Consider the following 21,250-nt stretch of genomic DNA (forward strand, 5'->3'; position numbering starts at 1 on the left):
GAGAGTGTGGGTCCCGCCTGCCCCAACCCGCCCCGCCCCCGGGAGGCCTGGCTGCCCCGCCCCGCGCCGCCGGCCCTTCCGCCTCACTCCTCGGCGCCGCGGAGCGGGACGGGCACGGGCCATGGAGCGGACAGCGGGCCGGGAGCTCGCCCTGGTAAGGGGGCCGGGGCTCCCGGGACCCCACATCCCTGGCGACCTCCAAGTCCCCGCCCTCAGGCCTCCTGGCTGCTGACCCAGTGCAGTTGCAGGTTCCTCTTAGGGATGGAAGACGCGGGGTGGTGTGTGTGTGGGGGGGGTGGTCTCAGCGCATCTGCAGGAGGGGACAGAGACAGACTCCGTGAGACTGGACCCTGGGACGTCCCAAAATGCCACCCCATTCTCCCAGGACCGGGGAAGGAGGGTCCCCGCGGCGCCAAGGGGGCTTCTCTAGCCTGGGACCCCGCCCTGAGTCTCGCCGACTCCGGCCGGGAAGGGAGGATGGAGCGGGAAGGGCCGGCCCGAGGCCGCGGGGGAGAGGGTCCTGAGCCCCCAGCGGCGCCCTGAGCTCGCCTCCGCGTCCAGGCGCCGCTGCAGGACTGGGGCCAGGAGACCGAGGACGGCGCGGTGTACAGTGTGTCCCTGCGGCGGCAGCGCAGCCAGCGCTGGAGCCCGGGACAGGGGCCTGGGGGCGGCGAGGTGAGGAGGGGGCGGAGGGGGCGGGGCGGGAGGCCACCGGGTGGGGGCGGGGCCGAGTGGAGGGGCGGGGAGGTAAAAAGGTGAGGGCAGAGTGGAGGGGTGGGGCTTCAAGGCGGCCAGGTAAGGGTGCGGAGGGGCCTAGGGGCGGCCAGGTGAGTGGAGGAGATGAGGAAGGCGGGGCCAGGTGAGCGCGCGGTTGCAGAGCGCGACCCGGGGACCCAACTGGACGGCAGGGCCCGGGTTAGCCAGGTTAGCGGGGCTGAGCTGGAGGGAGAGATGGTCTTTAGAAGCGGCCAGGTGAGGGCGAGGGGGCGGGGAGGGCAGGCACCAGGAAGCGCCAGTGAAGCGTGGCTGGAGCGTTGAGGACAGAGGGCAGGGCCTGGGAGGACAAGGGTGTCCCGGCCAGGCTGCGGGTCATCCGAGCCTGGGGCAGAATAATGAGTCCAGGGGGCGGGATCAGAGGCAAGAGCGGCGGTAGAGATGGGCGGGATTGGAGGGGGGCTCCGGGGGCCACTCCTCCGTGTCCCATTGCAGGTCCCCAGACCCGCTGCCTGCGACGCCTTCCTCCATTACCGTACCAGCAAGGTGCGGGCGCTGAGGGCGGCGCGGCTGGAGCGGCTGGTGCGGGAGCTGGTGTCTGGAGACCGCGCACAGGACCCGGGCTTCGTGCCCGCCTTCCTGGCCACCCACCGGGCCTTCGTGCCCACTGCCCGGGTGCTGGCCCTTCTCCTGCCCCCGCCGCCGCCGCCCCTGCCTCCGGGGTCAGTACCCACGGGAAACCTCCTGGGCACTCCCGCCGGTTTGGAACCCGGGAACCCCCCCAACCCCAGAACCCTCCTCCTGAGCCCGCCATGGCTCCCTCCTCTTGACCCAGTTGGGGGATTCTGCCCAGGGTAGAGATCAAGAAGACAGAGGGCCGCGATCTGAGCTTCAACCAGAACCTGAGGTTGGTCTCCCATCGGGTGTGGGGGGGGGTCCTAGAGGTCACAGCTGGGATCTGAAGAGGAGGGGGCCCCCAGGTTCAGAGCTGCGGGCTGGGCTCTAAGGCCCCGCCCCTCCGGCCAGGGCTGTGGTGTCGGTGCTGGGCTCCTGGCTGCGGGACCACCCTCAGGATTTCCGGGACCCCCCGGCCCACTCGGACCTGAGCAGTGTTCGCACCTTCCTGGGCTGGGCGGCCCCCCTGGGCGCCGAGGCCCGGGAGGCGGAGAAGCTGCTGGGCCAGCTCCTGGAGGAGGCTGAGCATGCGCAGGAAGAGGAGGCGCAGCCCCAGGCCAGGGCAGGTGAGGGGGTTGCTCGCTGATACGGCTCTGAGGAGGCCTCTCCTGCTTGCTCCATCCCCCAGGGGCCTCCTCTCTGCTCAAGGAGCTACAGATCTTGGGCAAGGTTCTTAACCCTGTCTGAGCCTCAGTTTCCCCACCTGTGAAGTGGGGATAATAACTCTTGTTCTAACATATTAGCATTTGTCTAGCGCCTCCCCCTACCCCCTCCATCCTAACTACAAAGATACTCCACCATTGGGTCAGGACGCCCTGTGTTTCTAGCCACAGATCACTCCATTGCTACTTGTGTTGGGAGCCCCAGAGACTTGGGTTCGAATCCCAGTTCTGCCGTTTGCTGACTGTGTGACCTTGGATAAGTCACTTCACCTCTCTGAGCCTCAGTTTCCTTAGCTGCGAAGTGGGCCAATCACAGTACTTACCTCACTGGCCTCTTCATTCTTTCAACAAATATTTGGCCACCGGCTCTGGGCACATAAGAGTGGGCAGGAGACCCAGTTTCCTGGGGAAGAGAATCAGTAAACGAGTAAATAAATAAACAATGAGGGCTTGGCAAAAGTGTAATTTTCATTATTATCACTGATTCTTACTTATTAGCTATGGACCACTTATAAAGAAATAGATACAAGAAGCCACACTGATATTTTCCTGTCGAGTACGTGTCAGCAGTCTGTCTGGTCTTTTCTAGAAAGAGTTTGCTAACCTCTGTTGTAGAGAGCTTTGGGGGGAGGGAAAAATATCCTGAGATATGTCTTTTCTGACCCCCTACCAACAAATATATCCCCCCCCCCATCCTCTGAGCCCGCCTTATTTTTCTGCATATCTCTCATTCGTCTTGTCCCCGGCTCTGACCTCAGGGGGCAGGAACAAGGAGGATTTGTTGACTGAATAATTGCATCCTGCTTATAAAGTATCATCTTTCACCCATCTGTGTCTGATCTGATCCCTATCACAAAAGCATCTGTGTCGCTGTATCCCTCATCTCCATCCGCTAATCCTCAGATAAAGTGGCCACATTTCTCTCTGCTTCACAAACTAGCAGCCACTTCTCTCTCCCGGATGACAAAGTCTCAGTTATTTATAGATTTTTAGCCCGCAATCTTCCCTCCTGGTTACTAAGTGCCTTTCTTCCTCTGCCTTCCAGATTTCACCAGCGGATTCTAAGTCATTAGAGCTGCTCAGTCCGATGGGGTAGCCACCAGCCCCATGCAGCCATTGAAACTGCACTTAAGTTAAATAAAAATAATTCAGTTCTTTGGCTCCACTAGCCACAGTTCTAGTGCTCAGCGGCCCCATCGGACAGCACAGGTAGAAACTATTTCCACCATTGCAGGAAATTCTATTGAAAGTGCTAAGCTAAGCTATGGGTTCTTGAGGTCAGAGGAGAAAACAAACGTATTGAATACCTACTGTGTGCTAGCCTCTGGGAACCTTGATATCTTTATTTTGGGGTTCCTTTTTACTGTGGAAAATTTCAGACCTATACAGGAGTAGAGAGAATAGTGTAAGGAATTCTCAAACACCCATTGCTCACCTTCAACAATCATCCATTTGAGCCCCCAATTCCCTTTCAGGATGATTTGAAGGCAAACCCCAGACATAGGTCACTTCACACATAAATATTTTGGTTTGTACCTCTAATTAACAAGGACTTTAAAAAATATGTAACAGTCATGCCCACAATCATTTCCAAAAAAATCATCAGTCATCAGTTAACATCAAAAAATACCCAGTCTATATTGAAATCATGCCATGGTCCCTAAATTTCCTTTTTTACAGTTGTTTCTTCAAAATCCAAAGATCCATTCAAGGCATTTGGTTGTTTGTTCCTTAGGTCTCTGTTCTGTGACAGTCCCTGTGTCATTAGGAAAAAAATGGGTCATCTGTCTTGAGGAAGGACACATTCTTCTCTATTTCCCTGTTTGCTTTCCCGTGGTGACATGTGGCATGCTCCTCTATCCCCCATACTTGCTGTAAGATCTGAAGGTTTGATTAAACTTGGGTGCAGTTTTTTTTTTCCCAGTGCCCACTTTTTAAAACTAATATTTTGCAATGCCACCTGTCCTAATTTGAAATCAGAGACATAATTAGACTCACAAAGATAATTTAAAATAATAATATGATGCTGGAACTGTAACCCGAGGAAGAAATCAAATGAAAGCAGCGTGCACAACAATAAACTCTGCTTGCTGACATGTCAATGCTTGGGCACTGGGCAACACGATGAAGTTGTCCAGTGCCTTTGTCTGTGGCAGGATGGTGATGAATGTGACAGCCACAGACACCGACTAGCACCCTGGCAACACAGACGCTGGAAGCACAGACCTTGGTGACATCGTTTTCCGAAATAGTAAACACTCGTAATTTCCGAACAAAAGAAAGTCCAGACTTTCACGGTCTTTGCATTCCTGAAGCCAAAATAATTCGTGTTTATGAGCAAGACAGTCGGATTCTGGGAGCCGATTATTGCAAACAATAGGTTTTTCAAGGACACAAATGTCTCGGAGGGACATTTGGAGGCTGAGTGGGACAATTCTCTGTGCACGTCCATCCACCTTGTGGCAGGAGCCAGCTTTCAAAATGTCCCCTAGGGGGCGCCACCACTGAAACCCACTTCGGAAACATCATTCATATTTCTTGAGCACTTTATGGCAGTCTCGCATGCATGATCTTGTTTGACTGAAAAAAGTCCAGATGAAGAAACCAAGGCACAGAGAGGTAAAAAGCCTGGCTGTAGTTCACACAGCAAGCCCGGTGGACCAGTTTGAATTTGAACTTGGGGCTTTTGGACGATAGCCTTCCGTTAACCACAAAGTTTTACCACTTCTCACAAGACCGGGGCAGACGGATCTTATCCTAACACAGGTTCAAAGTCAAAAAGCCCTATTTTCTGCTCTAGCCTTTGAGCACCTGGCTTCAAATCCCTGCCTTGCCATTTACTGATGGTGTGACATAGGGCAGATTGTTCCTGCCTCAGTTTCCCCACCTGGAGAAGGTGGATAATAGTACCTTCCCCGCTGGTTTAGTGTGCTAAATTACCGAGTGTGCTAATCCATGCCAGGTGCTCGATGAATGTTAATTTTGCTCCCACGTCCTTAAAAACGCTCAGGGAGGTCTCCGCTTTACAGATGAGGAAAGAGAGGCTCAGAAACGCCAAGGGACTTGCCCAAGGTCACACAGCCAGTCTTGGATTAAAATTTGCGCGTTTTTAACCCCCTCGAATGCTCCCTCAGGACCTCCAGGAGCTGCCCAGACTCCCTGTGCAGGCTGCCCCGAAGGCTGCTCGCAAGAGGAGGAAGGATTGGTGCAGGAAGGCCCTGAGCTCCTGGACTTCGGTGTAGACGAGGTGGCCGAGCAGCTGACCCTGCTGGACGTGGTGAGGGCCCGGGGCCTACGGGAGGTGGGGGCACGTCCCGCTGGGCACAGCTCCTACCCACCCACTTCCACGCCCCCCTCTCCGCCCAGGAGCTCTTCTCCCGCGTGCGGCCCTGCGAGTGCCTGGGCTCCGTGTGGTCGCAGCGGGACCGGCCCGGGGCCGCAGGCGTCGCCCCCACCGTGCGCGCCACTGTCACCCAGTTCAACACAGTGACCGGCTGCGTGCTGGGCTCCGTGCTCGGGCCGCCGGGCCTGGCCGCCCCGCAGAGGGCGCAGCGGCTGGAGAAGTGGATCCGCATCGCCCAGGTGCGTGTTGGGGGGGAGGCGGGGCGGACGGAAGGCAGAGGACCGCGGTCTGGGAATAAGAGGAGAGTTGGGGCTGGGAAGTGCCTAAGAGAAAGCCTGGCGGCGGGTGGAGGCTGGCCCGGCCCAAGGACAGCTGAGGGACACTGGGCGGGTGCAGGGATAAGAGGATGGGATGGGGCCGGTGCTGGGGAAGGGATATGATTGGAGGAGGGACCAAAGCCCTGGGGAGGGGGCGGGGGTCCCCGAAAGAGACTGGGTAGGGGCGCGGCAGGAGCCTCGGGGCAGAGAGGAAGAGAGAAATGGGGGGCCCAGGAGAGAGTGGGGGCGTGGCGAAGGGGGAGGGGAGGGGGTGGAAGGTTGATACCCGGGGTGAGACTTGGTTTAGTGAGGAGGGGTCTGGGTCCAGGAGAGATGCTGTGGGCACGACTAGGGCTCAGGGAGAAGTAAGAGGCAGGGACGCGAGCAACCAAGGTCAGAGGTAAGGGATGGAGGGGCGGCTTGGGGCGGGGCTGGGGCTGCAGGGAGAGGAGGGGAGGGGCTCTTGCGGGAGGAGGTTGACTCTGGGTAGCTTATCAGATGTGGGGCGAGTCGTAGGGGTCTGGCCAGGGGTCAAAAGTCATAGGATCAAAGGTGGCTCGTACCTGGGGGTCAGACTTGAGGTCTAACCAGCGCCCCTACCCCGCCCCCAGCGCTGCCGGGAGCTGCGGAACTTCTCCTCGCTGCGCGCCATCCTGTCGGCCCTGCAGTCGAACCCCATCTACCGCCTCAAGCGCAGCTGGGGCGCCGTGAGCCGGTGAGCGAGGAGCGGGGGTCCCCTGGGGCGGATTCTCCTCCTCCCCCATCCCAGCTCTGAGCCTCCCAGCCGCGGACCTCTGACCCCTCTCCTGTCCCCCCAGGGAACCCTTATCCACTTTCAGGAAACTTTCACAGATTTTCTCCGACGAGAACAACCACCTCAGCTGCAGAGAGATCCTTTCCCAGGTAGAGATGTGCGGACCCCGCGGATCCCGGGCCAGGAGGGGGACCTGGGGCAGAACAAGGCATCGCTTGTGGCTTAGAGTCCTTTTCTTGCCCTTCAGGAGTGACCTGCCTCCTGTATGTTGGCAGCCCCACCTTTTCACCACCTCTGCTACCCTCGTGATAGCTCACACCCAGTGACCACCTTATTTATTCATTCAACAAATATCAGAAGTTACGGGAAAAGGTCGCTTGAGGCCACAGTCGCAGCAAAGAGTGAAAAAAAAATTGTGCTAGGGCCTTGACTTTGATAAGCAAAACTGAAAAGTGTGTGCCAGCACATCTGACTTATTGTAGGCAAGGTTTAGGTTCTAATGACAACGATAAGCTCGAGGAACAAGGGACTCTGCATTAGGCACCTACTGTGTGCCAGGAGGCTCCGCCATGAACCAGATAGGCATGGTTCCCGCCTTGGGAGAGACACACAGTGCAGTCATGAGTCCTCCAGCAGCTATGCAATTAACTATCACAGAGCCACCCCATGGCCAAGCGGTTAAGTTCACACCCTCCGCTTCTGGGGTGCAGGGTTCCGCTGGTTCAGATTCTGGGCACCAACCTAGCACCGCTCATCAAGCCATGCTGAAATGGCATCCCACATGCCAGAACTAGAAGAACCTACAACTGGAATATACAACTATGTACTGGGGGGCTTTGAGAAGAAGGAGGAGGAGGAGGAGGGGGAGGGGAAGAGGAAGGAGAAGGAGAAAAGAAGATTAGTAAGAGATGTTAGCTCAGGGTCAATCTTTAAAAAACAAAAAGAATAAAATAAAAGCACTACCAAAAAAAAAAATTATCAGCCAAGCGATGCTGTGAAGGCAAGATTCAGGGTATCTCCAGCAGACTGACAGCCAGCCCGTTCCATCCAGGCCCCAGACAAGGATTCTCAGCTGTGTCAAGGCTGGCCCTGGAGGGTCACATGCAAGCCCCACCTCTGTCAACTTATAAAGCCTCAAAAGGGGTTTATCCAGGGAGAGCCAAAAGAATTGCAATTCAGGACATACACGCTGTGGGGAACCACAGGCAAATGCAGGAAAGAAAGGAGGGGAGGGGCCTTTATAGAGAGAAGGGGGAGGAGGGAGGGGCTGTTCTAAAGGAAAGCTCATTGGAGGGAAGTAACATCGGGGCGGCAGTGGCTCCTCATTGGCTGGGCTGCAGCATTTCTCATTGGCTGAGCTGGAGCGTTTCCCATTGGCTGAGCTGTGGCATTTCTCATTGGCTGGGCTGTGGCCTTTCTCATTGGCTGAGCTGTGGCATTTCTCATTGGCTGAGCTGTGGCATTTCTCATTGGCTGGGCTGTGGCGTTTCTCATTGGCTGAGCTGTGGCATTTCTCATTGGCTGGGCTGTTTCCGGGTGGGGAGAGAAATCTTCCACCCCTGGTAGAGTGATTTTACTCCCCGTGGATGATGCAAGCTCTGTCTCCTATTTGGTGTAGTTGACGATGTGTCACAGGGCGTGAGAGCTCCCCCTACAGGCCTTCCCGGCTCCAGTTGAGTTTTCTTCTACGAATTTCCACGGGTCTCATCGTCCCGGTGGGGCCTGCTTTCTGCGGTTTATTTTCTCCCTCCCTCCCTCCCCCGCCCTGTTCACTTTCCCTTGGGAAACCTTGGCAACTGGTCTGTGATTGCTGAAAGCAAAATGGGTGTATATTGAGGCATCTTCCCCGAGGGGGGGTCAAAGAGACCCTAGGACTGCTCAGATCTTCCCCTCCCTGCAGGAGGAGGCCACCGAGGGACCCCAAGAGGAGGACACCCCCCTAGGAAGCCTGCCCTCAGTGAGTGATGTGGTTTGGGATGGGGACCAGTGGGACCCTCAGGGAAGGGGGTGGAGCGTGATGGAGTGGGTGATGTCTGAGACTGACTGGAGCTCTGGGGGCCACAGAAACTGCCCCCAGGCCCTGTCCCCTACCTTGGTACCTTTCTCACGGACCTGATTATGCTGGACACAGCCCTACCGGACATGCTAGAGGTCTGACCCCTGCCTGCCCCTTGCCTCTTGACCCCAGCACCATCGCCTTCAGCACCAGCACCATCAGCACAGTAGGCCTCCTGACACCCCACCCTTGACCCCGCCTGAACTCTTGACCCCAGCCCCTTAGTGCAGTAGGGCTCCTGACATTTCAGCCCCCGACCTTGACCCTTGATCCTTGACCCTGGAGGCTCCAGCTCAGACAAAATTTGCCTGCAGGGGGATCTCATTAACTTTGAGAAGAGGAGGAAGGTAAGCGGGCCCTGGGGTGGGTGTGGGGGGGTCTGGGTTGGGGGCAGGGCAGGGGCAGGGTCTCAGAGGCCACCCCCCCAGGAGTGGGAGATCCTGGCCCGCATCCAGCAGCTGCAGAGGCGCTGTCGGAGCTACTGCCTGAGCCCCCACCCGCCTGTCCTTGCTGCCCTGCGGGCACAGCGGCAACTCAGCGAGGAGCAGAGGTGACCCCCCTGTGGCCTGGCCCCACCCGGGCTGACCCTGTATGCACCCTGGATCTGCCTACCCCATTTACCTCCCCAAGGCCTCCTAAGACCCCTTCCTGAGCCCTGATCCCCCAACCTGTGACCCTGCATTATCTCCAGCCCGGTCAAGGGCCCTAGTCAACCTCTGACCTCAAACTTTGACCCCATCTGACTTTCTGACTTCAACCTATAACATGTAGCTGGCAATTGCACTCAAGCGTCTTCTGTTCTGTTCCCACCTTTGACCCCATCTGACCCCGGACCCCATTCATGACCCCCTGTCTGACTCTCAGAGCCCAATCATTGACCCCCAACATTGATTCCAAATTTGACGTATATCTGACCATCCAGCTCAACTATCCCAGTTGTTTCCTTCCATTCTGTTGAACCCATGACCCTAACCATGGACCCCAATAGTTACCTGACCTTGAACTCTATCCTTCACCAAATTTGACTCCTCATTCCCACCCTGTGCGTCCCAGTGTGACCTGCCAACTAAGCCATCGCAACTCATCCCAAATAAGACCCTGATGCTAATGACCCCATTTACTACCTTGACCCTGACCTTGGGTGCTCCCCCCCTGGCTGTTCCCCACTTACCCACCCAAAATCCAGCTTCCCACTGATTCTACCTCTCATCCCCTGGTTCCCTGCCCACTGCTTCTGCACCCCGACCCCTCAGCTACCACGTCTCCCGTGTCATTGAGCCGCCGGCCGCCTCCTGCCCCAGCTCCCCACGTGTCCGGCGGCGAATCAGCCTCACCAAGCGCCTTAGTGCGTGAGTCTCGGGGTGTGTGGGGGGCGATGTGGACAGGGACAGCGGTCTGCTGCTGGGACGGAGTCTGGCTTCAGCCTCCTCTCCTGGCCCTATTCTCAGGAAGCTGTCCCGAGAGAAAGGCTCGTCCCCTGGTGGGAGTCCCGGGGACCCCTCATCCCCCACCTCCAGGTGAGCTTCCCGCTTGGTGAAGGGACTGGAGATGACAGAGTCAGAGGTCGGGGCAGCCACCCCACCTTCAGCTCTGTGTCTCCCCTAGTCTGTCCCCAGGGTCCCCCCCGTCCAGTCCTAGAAGCAAGGACCCTCCTCCTGGCAGTCCCCCGGCCTCTCCAGGCCCCCAGGTTCCCAGCACCAAGGTACCGGGCCCTCCCGTGCGCGCACGTGGGACTGCGGGCGCCCAGACTGTGTGTGCGCATGCGCACCGGCGTGCGCGGGCTTCCGGGGCCAGGCATGTGCGAAGGAGGCTGCGCACACAGCTGGCTTGTGCTCAGATCTGGAACCGTGGGTCCGCTTGCCCACAGGGCTCTCCAGGGCGTGATCACACCCTTTTGCGAGGATATGTGTGTCCCCAGGAATTTGCATACGTTAAGGAGAGATGTGGCGTGAATCTCTACAATATCCGCGGGACGTTGGCGGGGCTGTTTGTGGACGTGGGCTCGTGGGTGTACAACAGTTGCGAGCACGTGTGTGTACACGGGATGTCTTGTGTGTGAACGTGGGTTTGTGTGTTTATGGGTCGTGTGTAGCGTGTTTGTGTAACACAGCATGAAGGTCTGTCTGCGGTGGAATTGTGTAGATGTGAGCTGGTGTGCATCCTAATGGCGTGTCCCCAGGCTCTGGGTGTTTCAGGGGATGAGTTGGATACAATGAGGGAGGGGGCTAGTGCTCGGCTCAGCCTCCACCCCGCTGCCTACAGCTGCCCCTGAGCCCAGACCTGCCAGGCCCCCGGCCCCTGGCCTTGTCCCTGAGCGGCCCTTGCATCCCCCTCCTGGGACAGCAGGGCTCGGAGGCCCGTGTCATCCGCGTCAGCATCGATAATGACCATGGGAACCTGTATCGGAGTATCTTGGTGAGCAGCTGGGCTGGGGACCTTCTGGGAGCAGCCCTGCCCTTGGGGTTGGGGCCGTCACCCCTCACCTCCCGCCCTCTCTTCCCAGCTCACTAGTCAGGACAAGGCCCCCAGCGTGGTGCAGCGAGCCTTGCAAAAGCATAATGTGGCCCAGCCCTGGGCCCATGACTACCAGCTCTTCCAAGTCCTTCCTGGGGACCGGGGTGAGCAGGGACCGCTTGGAGGGTGGCAGACTGGCCAGGGTCAAGCATGGCCCTAACAGGGCCATGAGGTAGTTTAGGTACAGAGTAGGGATAAGAGGCAGTCAAATATTTGTGCCTCAATTATGTGGGGTCGTGAGGTTGTCCTGGCTCACTGTGAGGGAGGGGGCACCAAAGATGTCCTCCTAGGATTTATGGGGGAAATGAGATTGTCCAGGGTCAAGTGGGAGAGGGAATGTAGAATGTTGGCTGGGCTTAAATTTGTAGGATCATGAGGTTGTTCAGGCTCAGCCTGGTGGGGTGGGAGACTGAAGGGGATCTGGGTTTGGATTTGAGGGGAAATGAGTATGTCCATGAAGTTGGCATGGAGAGGGCCACATGGTATTGAAATTCAGGGTAGGGGAGCATGAGGTTTTCAGTGTAGATGTGGGTAGGAGGTTGTCCAGTTTTCAAGACGGAGAGGCAAGAGGTTGATATATAACTGGACATGACATGAGGTTGGCTGAACGTTAGGAAGGAGTACATGAGGTCGTTCAGATGTCAAGGGCGAGGGCCGGAGGTTGTGCAGGCTGGAAGCAGGAAGTTAGAAGTTGTCCAAGTTCATGGTGAGAGCAGCATGACCTTGGCTGGGCATTGGTTGGGGGCAAGGGGGCACAGAAAGTTGTTTGGGCCGGCCGGCCTCAGTTTGCCCAAGCTGCCAGTGTAGGTTGTCTAGACTCCAGGGAGAAATGGCAGGAGGCTGCCCAGGTTCATGGTGGGGAGCAGACTTGAGGTTGCTCAGGCTTCGACTGGGAAGTCATCCAGGTTCCCAATGAGAGGAGAATGAGGTTGGCTTCACCCTGGCTGAAGGGGCCCAAGGTTGTTCAGGCTGCAGGGTGACCAGCAGCACGTTACCGAGGTGCTTTATGGGGCAAGAATGAGGTTGTGCGGGCCTTTGCTCATCATCTCCACCTCTGGCCAGAACTCCTGATTCCGGACAACGCCAACGTCTTCTATGCCATGAGTCCAGCCGCCCCCGGAGACTTCATGCTGCGCCGGAAGGGGGGGGCCCGGCACACAAACTCAGTCTCCCCGACCTGAGGTGGCTCTCTCCTCCCGCCAGGATGCAGACCCCATGGGCAGCTTGGGGCCTGGCCCTGGAAAGCTTGCGTTCCCTAGTAGGGCCCATTGTGCTCCCCAGCCTCCCCCCACCTTATTGGACCCCATCCCTCTGACCCTCTTGGCACCAGATCCCCATTCCAAAGGCATCGGCCCATGGGGGGCCGGTGGAGAGTTTCTTCCTGTAAATATAGAAAGGGAATCACTGGGGGGGTCAGACCCTTCCCCAGAGAAATCTTGTAACCATTGGAGACGCATCAGAACTCACTGAAGTGGATGAAAATAGTGACCAAAGTTATGGACATGTGCCCCGTGTTTACTCTTCATCAAGACAAAAATTTTTTAAAAAGGAGAAAAAAAACTAAGAGCTCTAAGAAAGGGGGGTGGGTGAGGCATGACTGGATGACAGAGGAGGGCCCTGTCACACACACAGAGTTCAGGACTCCCTCCACCAACATTTTGGGGCGATAGGCTTCTTTTCTGCCATGCATATGGAAGAGTGACGAAATGAAATTCCATCGGAATCAGAGACAAATAACATTATGGTCTGTGAGTCAGTAAGGGCTGGGAGCATGAAAGCAGAGGGATGAGCTCTCTATCAGTACTAGGGGAGGAAGAAGAAACAGGTAGGGAAGGCAACGGTGAGCTGTAGGGCCACCTGCAACATACTTATAACAACAACAATAATAGTAACAATAATATGCCCACTTATGAACTCCTATTCTGTGCTGAACACTAGGGGCTTTATAGCTCACTGTATTAATCAGGGTTTTGTCTGTTTCGAGTGGTCAAAACCCCAATTCAAACAGGCATGTGCAAAAAAGGAAATTAATAGCTCGTGTAATTGAAAAGTTCAATGGATCCAGCTTCAGGCACAGTTGGATCCAGGGACTCAAAAAGATGTCATCAGGATTTTGTTGCTGTCTCTTGGCTCGGATTTGCACTGAGGCTGAGACTGTCCATTGTCCCCTCAAATCCAATCACCTTCTTCTATGGTAATAGAACCACCGATTTTTAGCTGGCTACCCAGAGTAAAAACCGCATTTCTAGTCTCCCTTGCAGCAAAATGTGATCATGTGACTAAGTGCTGGTCAATGAGATGTAAAGGGATAGGAGCTGGGCAAATTCTAGGTCTTGCCCTTAAAGACAAGGGGTGTGTCCTCCTCTTCCTCTTCTGCCTCCTGCTGGTTAGAATGAAGCCATGGAGTGGATCATGTTGGATTGGGTGGTTTAACATTCTCTGAATGACTGAGCGACAAAATGGAAGGAGCATGGCTCTCTGAGACCAGGGAGCTGCCACATTGTATTACTGCTACTTGGGTTGTTACTTAAGAGAAAAATAAATATCTATCTTATGTAAGCCCCTATTATTTGGGTCTCCATTGCAGTAGCCAAAAGAACATTTTAATTAATATAGCCCTGCTCCAAGGCAGGCTCACACCTCCTGGGGGCAGTTACAGGCTGACAACCCACCAGCTCTACCTTCCCACGCCAGGAGAGCCCCTCCTTCCCATCGGCTCCAGCAAAAGTCTCAGAGCAGATGCCCATTGGACCAGCTGGTGTCACGTGGCCACCCCTGAACCAATCACTGTGTTCAGAGGATTCTAATATGCTAATTGGCCAGGCCTGGGTCCTGGTCCGATCCTTTGAGCTGGCAGAGAAACTTCCAATCACAGGAGAGGATTCTGGAGGATGGCACAAAAATGGAAATTAGGGGCCGGCCCCAATGGCGTAGTGGTTAAGTTCATGCCCTCTGCTTCGGTGGCCTGGGGTTCACCAGTTTGGGTCCTGGGCGCAGACCTACACGCCACTTATCAAGCCATGCTGAGGCGGCGTCTCACATAGAAGAACTAGAGGGACTTACAATTAGAATATACAACTATGTACTGGGGCTTTGGGGAGGAAAAAAAGGAAATTACATTTGGGCACTGTTAGGAGAAGGGAGAACTCTGGTGAATGGGCAAAAGCAATTCCTAGGGTTCTAAACATTTCCCTGGGACAATCATAAGGGGATGCTCAAGGACTGTGTGGGGTGGGAGAGGAGACAGAATTGAAGCCTCACGGAGAGTCTGATAAAAAGTCAATTATGGTACACAACATGCTACTTACAGGCTTTTTTTTCCCTCTAAGTCTCTTAAGGCCAATTGGGTGTAAGTAACATCACCTTCTTGAACCAGCTTAAGCAAGCAATTGCTGTCCTTGCTGTGTACACTGTTCTAAGAGCATGACAGAATCTATCTCATAATCCTCATAACAACCCAACGAAGTAGGGACTGTTATTGTGCCCATTTTATACACGAAAAACGGAGACTCGGGAGGGTCAAGTGATTGACCCAAGGTGGCCTGATAAGATTGGGCCTCAAACTTGAACTATCTCCGATGTGTCAAGACACGTCCACTTCCCCACTGGGCTGGCTCGCCTCTCAGAATCACGGCTTACCGTTTCTGCTTCTCTCACACACACACCCAAACGCCGACGTCCTGAGGAAGAGATTCTCGTGGAATGACTTCTGGTTTTTAAAAGCGCGGGAGCGCCCGAGCACAGCTGCATCCGGGGACTCACTCAAGACCAAGTGTTTCTTTACCTCTCTTAGCTTGGTTTTTCCCTCATCTTTTACTCCACCCGTATTTCTTGAGGGCCTACTGTGTGCCAGGCCCTGTTCTAGGGGCTGGGGATGCAGAAATGAACCAAATGGACCAGTGAGGGAGGCGAATCAATAACATAACATCAAATACATGTTAGGTGACAACAGCACAGAGGATGCAAACTAATAATAATAATAAAATAAGTCATTTAGCAGTGACGGGGAGTTTGGGATGGGTGGGTTGCTATTTTAAGGAGGGCGATCAAGGCGGGTTTCGTTGAGGAGGTGACGTTTAGGCAGAGGCTTAAAATGATGGAGTGAGCCCTGTGGATAGTTAGAGGAACAGCTTTCCAGGTAGAGGGAACAGACGGTGCAAAAGCCAGTGTTTGCTTCACCATCCGGCAATTCCTTCCCTCTTAGTGGCACAGATGTCTCTGGCCACTCCATCCGCCGATCTCATCGTCCGACAGAGAGCCACGCCCCCTTTCCCAGTAACTCCAGGTAAAGTCCCAAGACGGAAGCTCATTGGATGCACTTGGGTCACATGCTCACCCTGAACCAATCACTGTGCTTCAGGGAGTGAAGAGCTCTGATTGGCTAGTCTAGGGCGGGCAGGTGGCACGAGGTAGGTAACCACCCCTCCCCCAGGCACGTACCTGGGGCGGGGACCGAGGGTTACCTCCGTTTGAGCTCAGCCCAAGCAAATAGCTTTTCCAGTTTGTTCTAGAATCACTTTCCGGATCATTAAAAGAACTGTGTACTCCTTGTAAACTAAAATCCCAAGAATATAAAAATTGTAAGCAGTAAAAATTTTTTTTCCAAAAAAATCACAAATGAAACCTCACTCCAGAATATATGTATTTTACAAATACGAATGAGATCGTGCATACTGTCTGGCCGTCCTGCTCAGCACTGCGAAAACCCTCTACCGCTAGTTACTATCACTGTTATTATTTATTCCTCCCCAGACTGGGAAAAGATGTTGGTTAGCACGATACTATCAAGTTTACAGTTTTGGAATGTGTGCTATATGCCAAGCTGGATTTTACACGTGAGAAGATGGAAGTGCAGATAAGGTAAGTCACTCCTCCAGGGTCACACAGCAAGAAAGTGTGTCTGAGGCAGAACTCTGTTCCAGCCCCCCAGCTGCCCCGGGGCCCAGGAGAGCCCCTGCCCCCTCCCGCGGGCCAGGCAGGGCAGCAGCCTCCCGCTTATCTGAGCCCAGGCTGCCTGCTGGTCCCGCCCCCTCCGGGAAGCTGCCACTTGGAGGAGCCTGGCCGGGAAGCGCCTGGCCAGCTGTGTCCGGCGGAGGCAGCTGCTGACCCAGCTGTGGACTGTGCCAGGGCTGGAAAAGGGGGGGCGGGAGCCCTGGACCCCTCCTAGCGGGGGCTGCATCATGAATCACCTCGGTGCGCCTCTTTGGCCAGGAGTCGGCTCCCTCTGTCTCCTGCTCGCTGGGGCCGCCTGGGCTCCCCCACCCAACTCCTCGGACCCCAGGTTTGAAAGCAAAGGTGAGGATGGGGCTGTGTATGGACCCCCGCACTGGGGCCTGGAGAGCAATGCTGGGGCCTGAACTTCTATTTTGGGTCCTGGGGGCCTTCTGGGTTCTGAAGGTCCCCTCTGGGTCCTGGGGGCCAAGCTGGTGTCTGAACCCCTAGACTGGGTCCTAGTGGGGCATGTTGGGGTCTCAGTTCCCAGACTGGGTTCTGGGGGAGACGCTAGAGAGGGACATAAGTTTCCTATTGTATCTTTTCAGGGAGCCTGGGACATGCTAAATGCTAACGGGGCAGGGGTGGTGCTGGGTCTAGGTACTGCAGTCGAGAGTCCCCAAAGGGAGGGGACCTGGGGGACCCTCCAGAGTGGGAGGGAGGATAAAGCTCGAGTCCGAGGCAGAGGGGCCGGGCCGCAGGCGACTGTAAACACGGTTTGCATGCGGGCGCCAGATCCCTTTCCCCGCCGGGCCGAGGGAGGGGGGCAGGGGGCACGGTTGGCGCTATCGGGCAGCGGGGAGCCTGCTGGGGCCGATAGGGGGCCCCGCCTCCTCCACACTCGCCCGCGGGCACGCACGTCCCGGGCTGGGGCGGGGCGGCATCGGGAGGCGGAGGCCTTGAATACTGCGCGCAATTCAGCCCTTCGCGAGGTGGCCGGTGTGTGTGTAGGGGGCGACAGTAAGGCAAGCAACCTGCGCTTGGGAGTTCGGGGGGCAGCACCTCTGCGGACCCCTCAGGGGGCCTCGCTGGGTTAGAGAGCGGGGCGGGGCTTTTTTCTTATCGGTGCGCACAGGCGGCGGGAAGAAGGGGGAAGATGCTGGGGCCGGAGGACCGGGCTCGGCTGCCCTGACCCCCTCCCCTTGCGCCCACCCCCAGCGGCCCTGCTGGCGGCCCGCGGGCCCGAGGAGCTTCTATGCTTCACCGAGCGGTTGGAGGACTTGGTGTGCTTCTGGGAGGAGGCGGCAAGCGCCGGGGTCGGCCCCGAAAACTACAGCTTCTCCTACCAGCTCGAGTGAGTCCGACCCGGGAGGCAGAGCGCCCCGGAGCTCGTTGCTAGGGACGCCTCCTGTTGCCAGGGGCCGGAGGGCACCTTCCCTGGGGGGGGGCACTTGGGGGAAGCCTGCGGGGTCAGGACTGACACGTCCCTTAGTGGCCAGGGCTGGGACGCTCGCTCCCCTGATCACCGCTGGAGCACGACCCCAAACATCAGGGCCGGGACCACACCCCTCCAAATCAGGACCAAGGCGTCGCGTGCGTCGGGGCTGGGCCGCCCCCTGGTGGTAGTGTCCGAAGTGCGCCCACGGTGCGGGCAATGTCTCCAACCTGCTCCCTTCCCTCGCTGGTCCCTCGGCGCACAGGGGTGAGCCGTGGAAGCCGTGCCGCCTGCACCAGGCGTCCACGGCCCGCGGCGCGGTGCGCTTCTGGTGCTCGCTGCCGACGGCCGACACGTCGAGCTTCGTGCCCCTAGAGTTGCGCGTCACAGCGGCCACCTCGGGCGCTCCACGCTACCGCCGCGTCATCCAGGTCAACGAAGTAGGTAGGTGTGCCGGGAACGGGGCGGTGGTCGGGGGAGGGGGCCCTGGTCTCCCCCCACCTGAGTATCCCCTCTTTGGCAGTGCTCCTGGATCCCCCCGCGGGGCTGCTGGCGCGGCTGGCCGATGAGGGCGGCCACGTGCTACTGCGCTGGCTCCCGCCGCCTGGGGCCCCCATGGCGAGCCTTATCCGCTACGAGGTGAACATCTCGGCAGGCAACGCCGCCGGGGGCGCGCAGAGGGTGAGGCCCGCCGCTACCGCCCAGCTTCCCAAAGGCTCCCGTGTCGCCATCCCCGCCCCGCCCATCTAAGTCCCGCGCAGATGGTCATCACGGCCCCGCCCCCATGGCCTCGCCCCTCCGGGTCCCGCCCCTGACGCCCGCGACAAGGCCTCCTTCCCAATGCCCACCAGCCCACCCGAATCCAACCCCACTTACCCGCGTGGTCTCAAACCCCAGACCCCGCCCCTCTATGCTCTGGCCCCGCCCCTGCCCTGATTGGCTCCGAGCTTTCCTGGGCCCCGCCTCCTGCTTTCATCGCCCTCCCCCTCCTCCCGCCGCGCTTGAGCACCGCCCTTCCTTCCTCTGATTGGCTCGGCCCTCAGGGCCCGCCCCCTCCGGCCCCGCCTCTCACCCCGGCCCCGCCCCCAGGTGGAGATCCTGGACGGCCGCACGGAGTGCGTGCTGAGCAACCTGCGCGGCCAGACGCGCTACACCTTCGCGGTGCGCGCGCGCATGGCCGAGCCGAGCTTCGGCGGCTTCTGGAGCGCCTGGTCCGAGCCCGCGTCGCTGCTGACCGCCAGTGGTGAGGCCCCGCGCGGGGGGCGGGAGGGGCTGGGGCGGAGCCTCGGGCCAGGCCCCCGCCCTGACCGCCTCCCTGCTCCCCAGACTTGGACCCCCTCCTCCTGACGCTCTCCCTCATCCTCGTGCTCATCCTGCTGCTGCTGGCTGTGCTCGCGCTGCTCTCCCACCGCCGGTGAGCGCCCCGTTCGGGCCCGGGCCCACACTCCTCCCCACCAGCGTCCCCTTTTCGCTGTGCAAACCCAGGCTCAGAGAGGGTCAGGCACTTGCCCGAGGTCACACAGTGAGCAGTCAGTGGCAGGGCTGGGAGGCCAGCCAGACTAGACCCAGAATTTTGGTTAAAATTCTCGGGGGACATTCACCTGGTTTTCCTTCTGCCTCAGCGGCTGCTCCTTCTTGGATTCCTTTGCTCATTCCTTTTCCCAATGTCATCAACTTTTGTCAAATCCATCAGATGGGCTTCACCGAAAGATTTATGATATGACGAGCCATCCTGAGGTTTTTGTAATTCCCAGCACAGACCATGTGGTTTTACACCCCCAAGCTTTGGCACATGCTGTTCCTTCTGCCTGAAATGCCCTTCCTGCCTTCTCCCCCAAGCAATCTCCTCATTGTCTTTCGAGGCCCTGTTCATTTACTTGGTTGGAAAACACACCTTGAGAGCCAGGTATGTGCTAGGCGCTGGGGAGAAAGTGGAGAACAAACCAGACACATCCCTGACCTTGAGGGTCTCAAAGTTGAGTCAGACAACAAACAAGGGAACCAACAGATATTTGATTATAAATGGTGATGAGTGATATCACAGAAACAAATGGGGTCGAGGGACATGACAGGATGATCAGGGAAGGCCTCTGGGAGGTGACATCAGAGCAGAAACCCGAAGGTTGGAAGGAGGCAGCCACATGAAAAGTGGGGAGAAGAAACAAGTGCAAAGGCCCTGAGGTAGGAAGGAGCTTGGAACATTGCAGCAGCTGCAAGAAGAGCTCTATGGCTAGAGCAGAGTGTCTAAGGAGAAGTGGTGGATGATGAGGTGAGGGAGGTGACAGGGGTCAGAACATGCAGAGTCTCCACAGCGCTGTGGGGAGGAGTTCGAATTATATTCTGAATGCATTGGGGAACCATGGAAAGGAGAAGGGAAGTAACATAAGGAACCTCCAGGCAAGCCTGGGCCAGGTTTAGAGGGAGCATGAAGCAGTGTGTATTGAACTCCTATTCATCCTTCAAAACCCTATTCCCATCACCCTTTTGTGGGGCCTTGCAGATGCTTCAGCCAGAGCCCCCGTTCCTCAGTCCCTATGCGTTCCTCTGCCTCCATCATGATCTGTGCCCCTGTGACTGGTGCTGGGGACGTATTGGGGAGTATTGTACTCGTTTCTTTTGGCTTCACCAGGGCTCTGAAGCAGAAGATCTGGCCTGGCATCCCGAGCCCCGAGAGCGAGTTTGAGGGCCTCTTCACCACCCACAAGGGTAACTTCCAGGTAGGTGGCCTTGTCCTTGGGGCCGGGGCTTCCCTGCTCCTGGGCCACACCCCCGGGCTCTGAGCAGCTGGCGCTGTTTCCCCAGCTGTGGCTGTACCAGAATGACGGCTGTCTGTGGTGGAACCCCTGCACCCCCTTCACAGAGGACCCCCCCGCCTCCCTGGAGGTCCTCTCTGAGCGCTGCTGGGGGGTGACCCAGGCAGTGGAACCCGGGGCAGAGGATGAGGGGCCCCTGCTGGAGCCGGTGGGCAGTGAGCATGCCCGGGACCCCTACTTGGTGCTGGACAAGTGGCTGCTGCCCCGGAGCCCCACCAGCGAGGACCTCCCGCAGCCTGGTGGTGGTCTGGACACGGCAGCCATGGATGCGGGCTCGGAGGCCTCCTCCTGCTCATCTGCTCTGGCGCTGAAGCCTGGGCCGGAGGGGGCCTCGGCTGCCAGCTTTGAGTACACCATCCTGGATCCCAGCTCCCAGCTCTTGCGCCCGAGGGCACTGCCTCCTGAGCTGCCCCCAACCCCACCCCACCTCAAGTACTTGTACCTCGTGGTGTCCGATTCTGGCATCTCAACTGACTACAGCTCAGGGGGCTCCCAGGGTGCCCAGAGGGGCTCCTCCGATGGCCCCTATTCCAACCCTTATGAGAACAGCCTCGTCCCGGCCCCCAAACCTTCAGCCCCCAGCTACGTGGCCTGCTCCTAAGACTCCAGCCCTCAGAAGCTTGGGGACCTAGCATGACCACGAGGGCTAGGCCCGGCCCAAGACTTAGTGGGCAAGGCCACCCTCAGGACCAGGGGCATTGCTGACCTCAGCTTTCTGCCCAAGCCATCCTGCTCAGGAAGTCACAACCTTGCAGTATTTTCAAATGTATAGTTTTTTGTATAGATCCACATGTGTAAGTTTTTTTATCAGGACTTCTGCAAATGCCCTGTAAGCCCCAACTGTCCCTGGGCCCAGGCCATAGGGGCAGCAATCAAAAACCTTGAGCCCAGTGTGAAATTCTGGACCTGGCAATCTGAATAATCATCCTAATAAAATCAATCAGTCACTATAAGTTACGCCAGCTGCCATAACAAACAACGCCTAAACCGGAGTGGCTTAACACATTGAATGGTTTATCGCTCGCATCTCAATTC

At 57.3% G+C, this 21,250-nt stretch overlaps 2 protein-coding genes across 10 annotated transcripts; both read left to right on the plus strand.

Moving 5' to 3' along the window:
* The first annotated feature begins 50 nt into the window (after positions 1 to 50).
* RGL3 (ral guanine nucleotide dissociation stimulator like 3) lies at positions 51 to 13,601 on the plus strand. Of its 9 annotated transcripts, none has more exons than XM_070623602.1 (19): positions 52 to 154; positions 562 to 675; positions 1,210 to 1,436; positions 1,550 to 1,621; positions 1,741 to 1,955; positions 5,186 to 5,328; positions 5,418 to 5,633; positions 6,323 to 6,426; positions 6,530 to 6,614; positions 8,366 to 8,422; positions 8,530 to 8,616; positions 8,836 to 8,868; positions 8,950 to 9,071; positions 9,775 to 9,870; positions 9,970 to 10,038; positions 10,127 to 10,223; positions 10,784 to 10,936; positions 11,025 to 11,139; positions 12,098 to 13,601. In XM_070623602.1, exons 1-19 carry the CDS (start codon positions 122 to 124, stop codon positions 12,214 to 12,216), a joined length of 2,157 nt encoding a protein of 718 aa, XP_070479703.1. In that variant the 5' UTR covers positions 52 to 121; the 3' UTR covers positions 12,217 to 13,601. The 9 variants fall into 9 exon arrangements, with proteins under 9 accessions (XP_070479707.1, XP_070479703.1, XP_070479704.1 ...); XM_070623603.1 differs by having other exon boundaries at positions 1,568 to 1,621; XM_070623606.1 differs by lacking the exon at positions 8,530 to 8,616 and having other exon boundaries at positions 51 to 154.
* Positions 13,602 to 16,066: 2,465 nt separating this feature from the next.
* On the plus strand, positions 16,067 to 21,168 carry EPOR (erythropoietin receptor). Its single transcript, XM_070623617.1, has 8 exons — positions 16,067 to 16,330; positions 17,186 to 17,321; positions 17,668 to 17,846; positions 17,926 to 18,083; positions 18,492 to 18,645; positions 18,729 to 18,816; positions 20,032 to 20,119; positions 20,205 to 21,168. Exons 1-8 carry the CDS (start codon positions 16,216 to 16,218, stop codon positions 20,814 to 20,816), a joined length of 1,530 nt encoding a protein of 509 aa, XP_070479718.1. The 5' UTR covers positions 16,067 to 16,215; the 3' UTR covers positions 20,817 to 21,168.
* The last annotated feature ends 82 nt before the right edge of the window (positions 21,169 to 21,250 follow it).

The sequence above is a fragment of the Equus przewalskii genome, chromosome 6, assembly GCF_037783145.1.
Source record: "Equus przewalskii isolate Varuska chromosome 6, EquPr2, whole genome shotgun sequence".
Lineage (NCBI taxonomy): Eukaryota > Metazoa > Chordata > Mammalia > Perissodactyla > Equidae > Equus > Equus przewalskii.

Excerpts from the sequence above, each read along its gene's own strand:
- RGL3 (XM_070623602.1), top strand. The coding sequence starts at position 122 with ATGGAGCGGACAGCGGGCCGGGAGCTCGCCCTG. Across the intron at positions 1,956-5,185 it reads GCAGCCCCAGGCCAGGGCAG|GACCTCCAGGAGCTGCCCAG; the intron begins GTGAGGGGGTTG and ends ATGCTCCCTCAG. Across the intron at positions 8,423-8,529 it reads CCCTAGGAAGCCTGCCCTCA|AAACTGCCCCCAGGCCCTGT; the intron begins GTGAGTGATGTG and ends TGGGGGCCACAG.
- EPOR (XM_070623617.1), top strand. The coding sequence starts at position 16,216 with ATGAATCACCTCGGTGCGCCTCTTTGGCCAGGAGTCGGCTCCCTCTGT. Across the intron at positions 18,084-18,491 it reads CCGCCGGGGGCGCGCAGAGG|GTGGAGATCCTGGACGGCCG; the intron begins GTGAGGCCCGCC and ends CCCCGCCCCCAG. Across the intron at positions 20,120-20,204 it reads CCCACAAGGGTAACTTCCAG|CTGTGGCTGTACCAGAATGA; the intron begins GTAGGTGGCCTT and ends CTGTTTCCCCAG.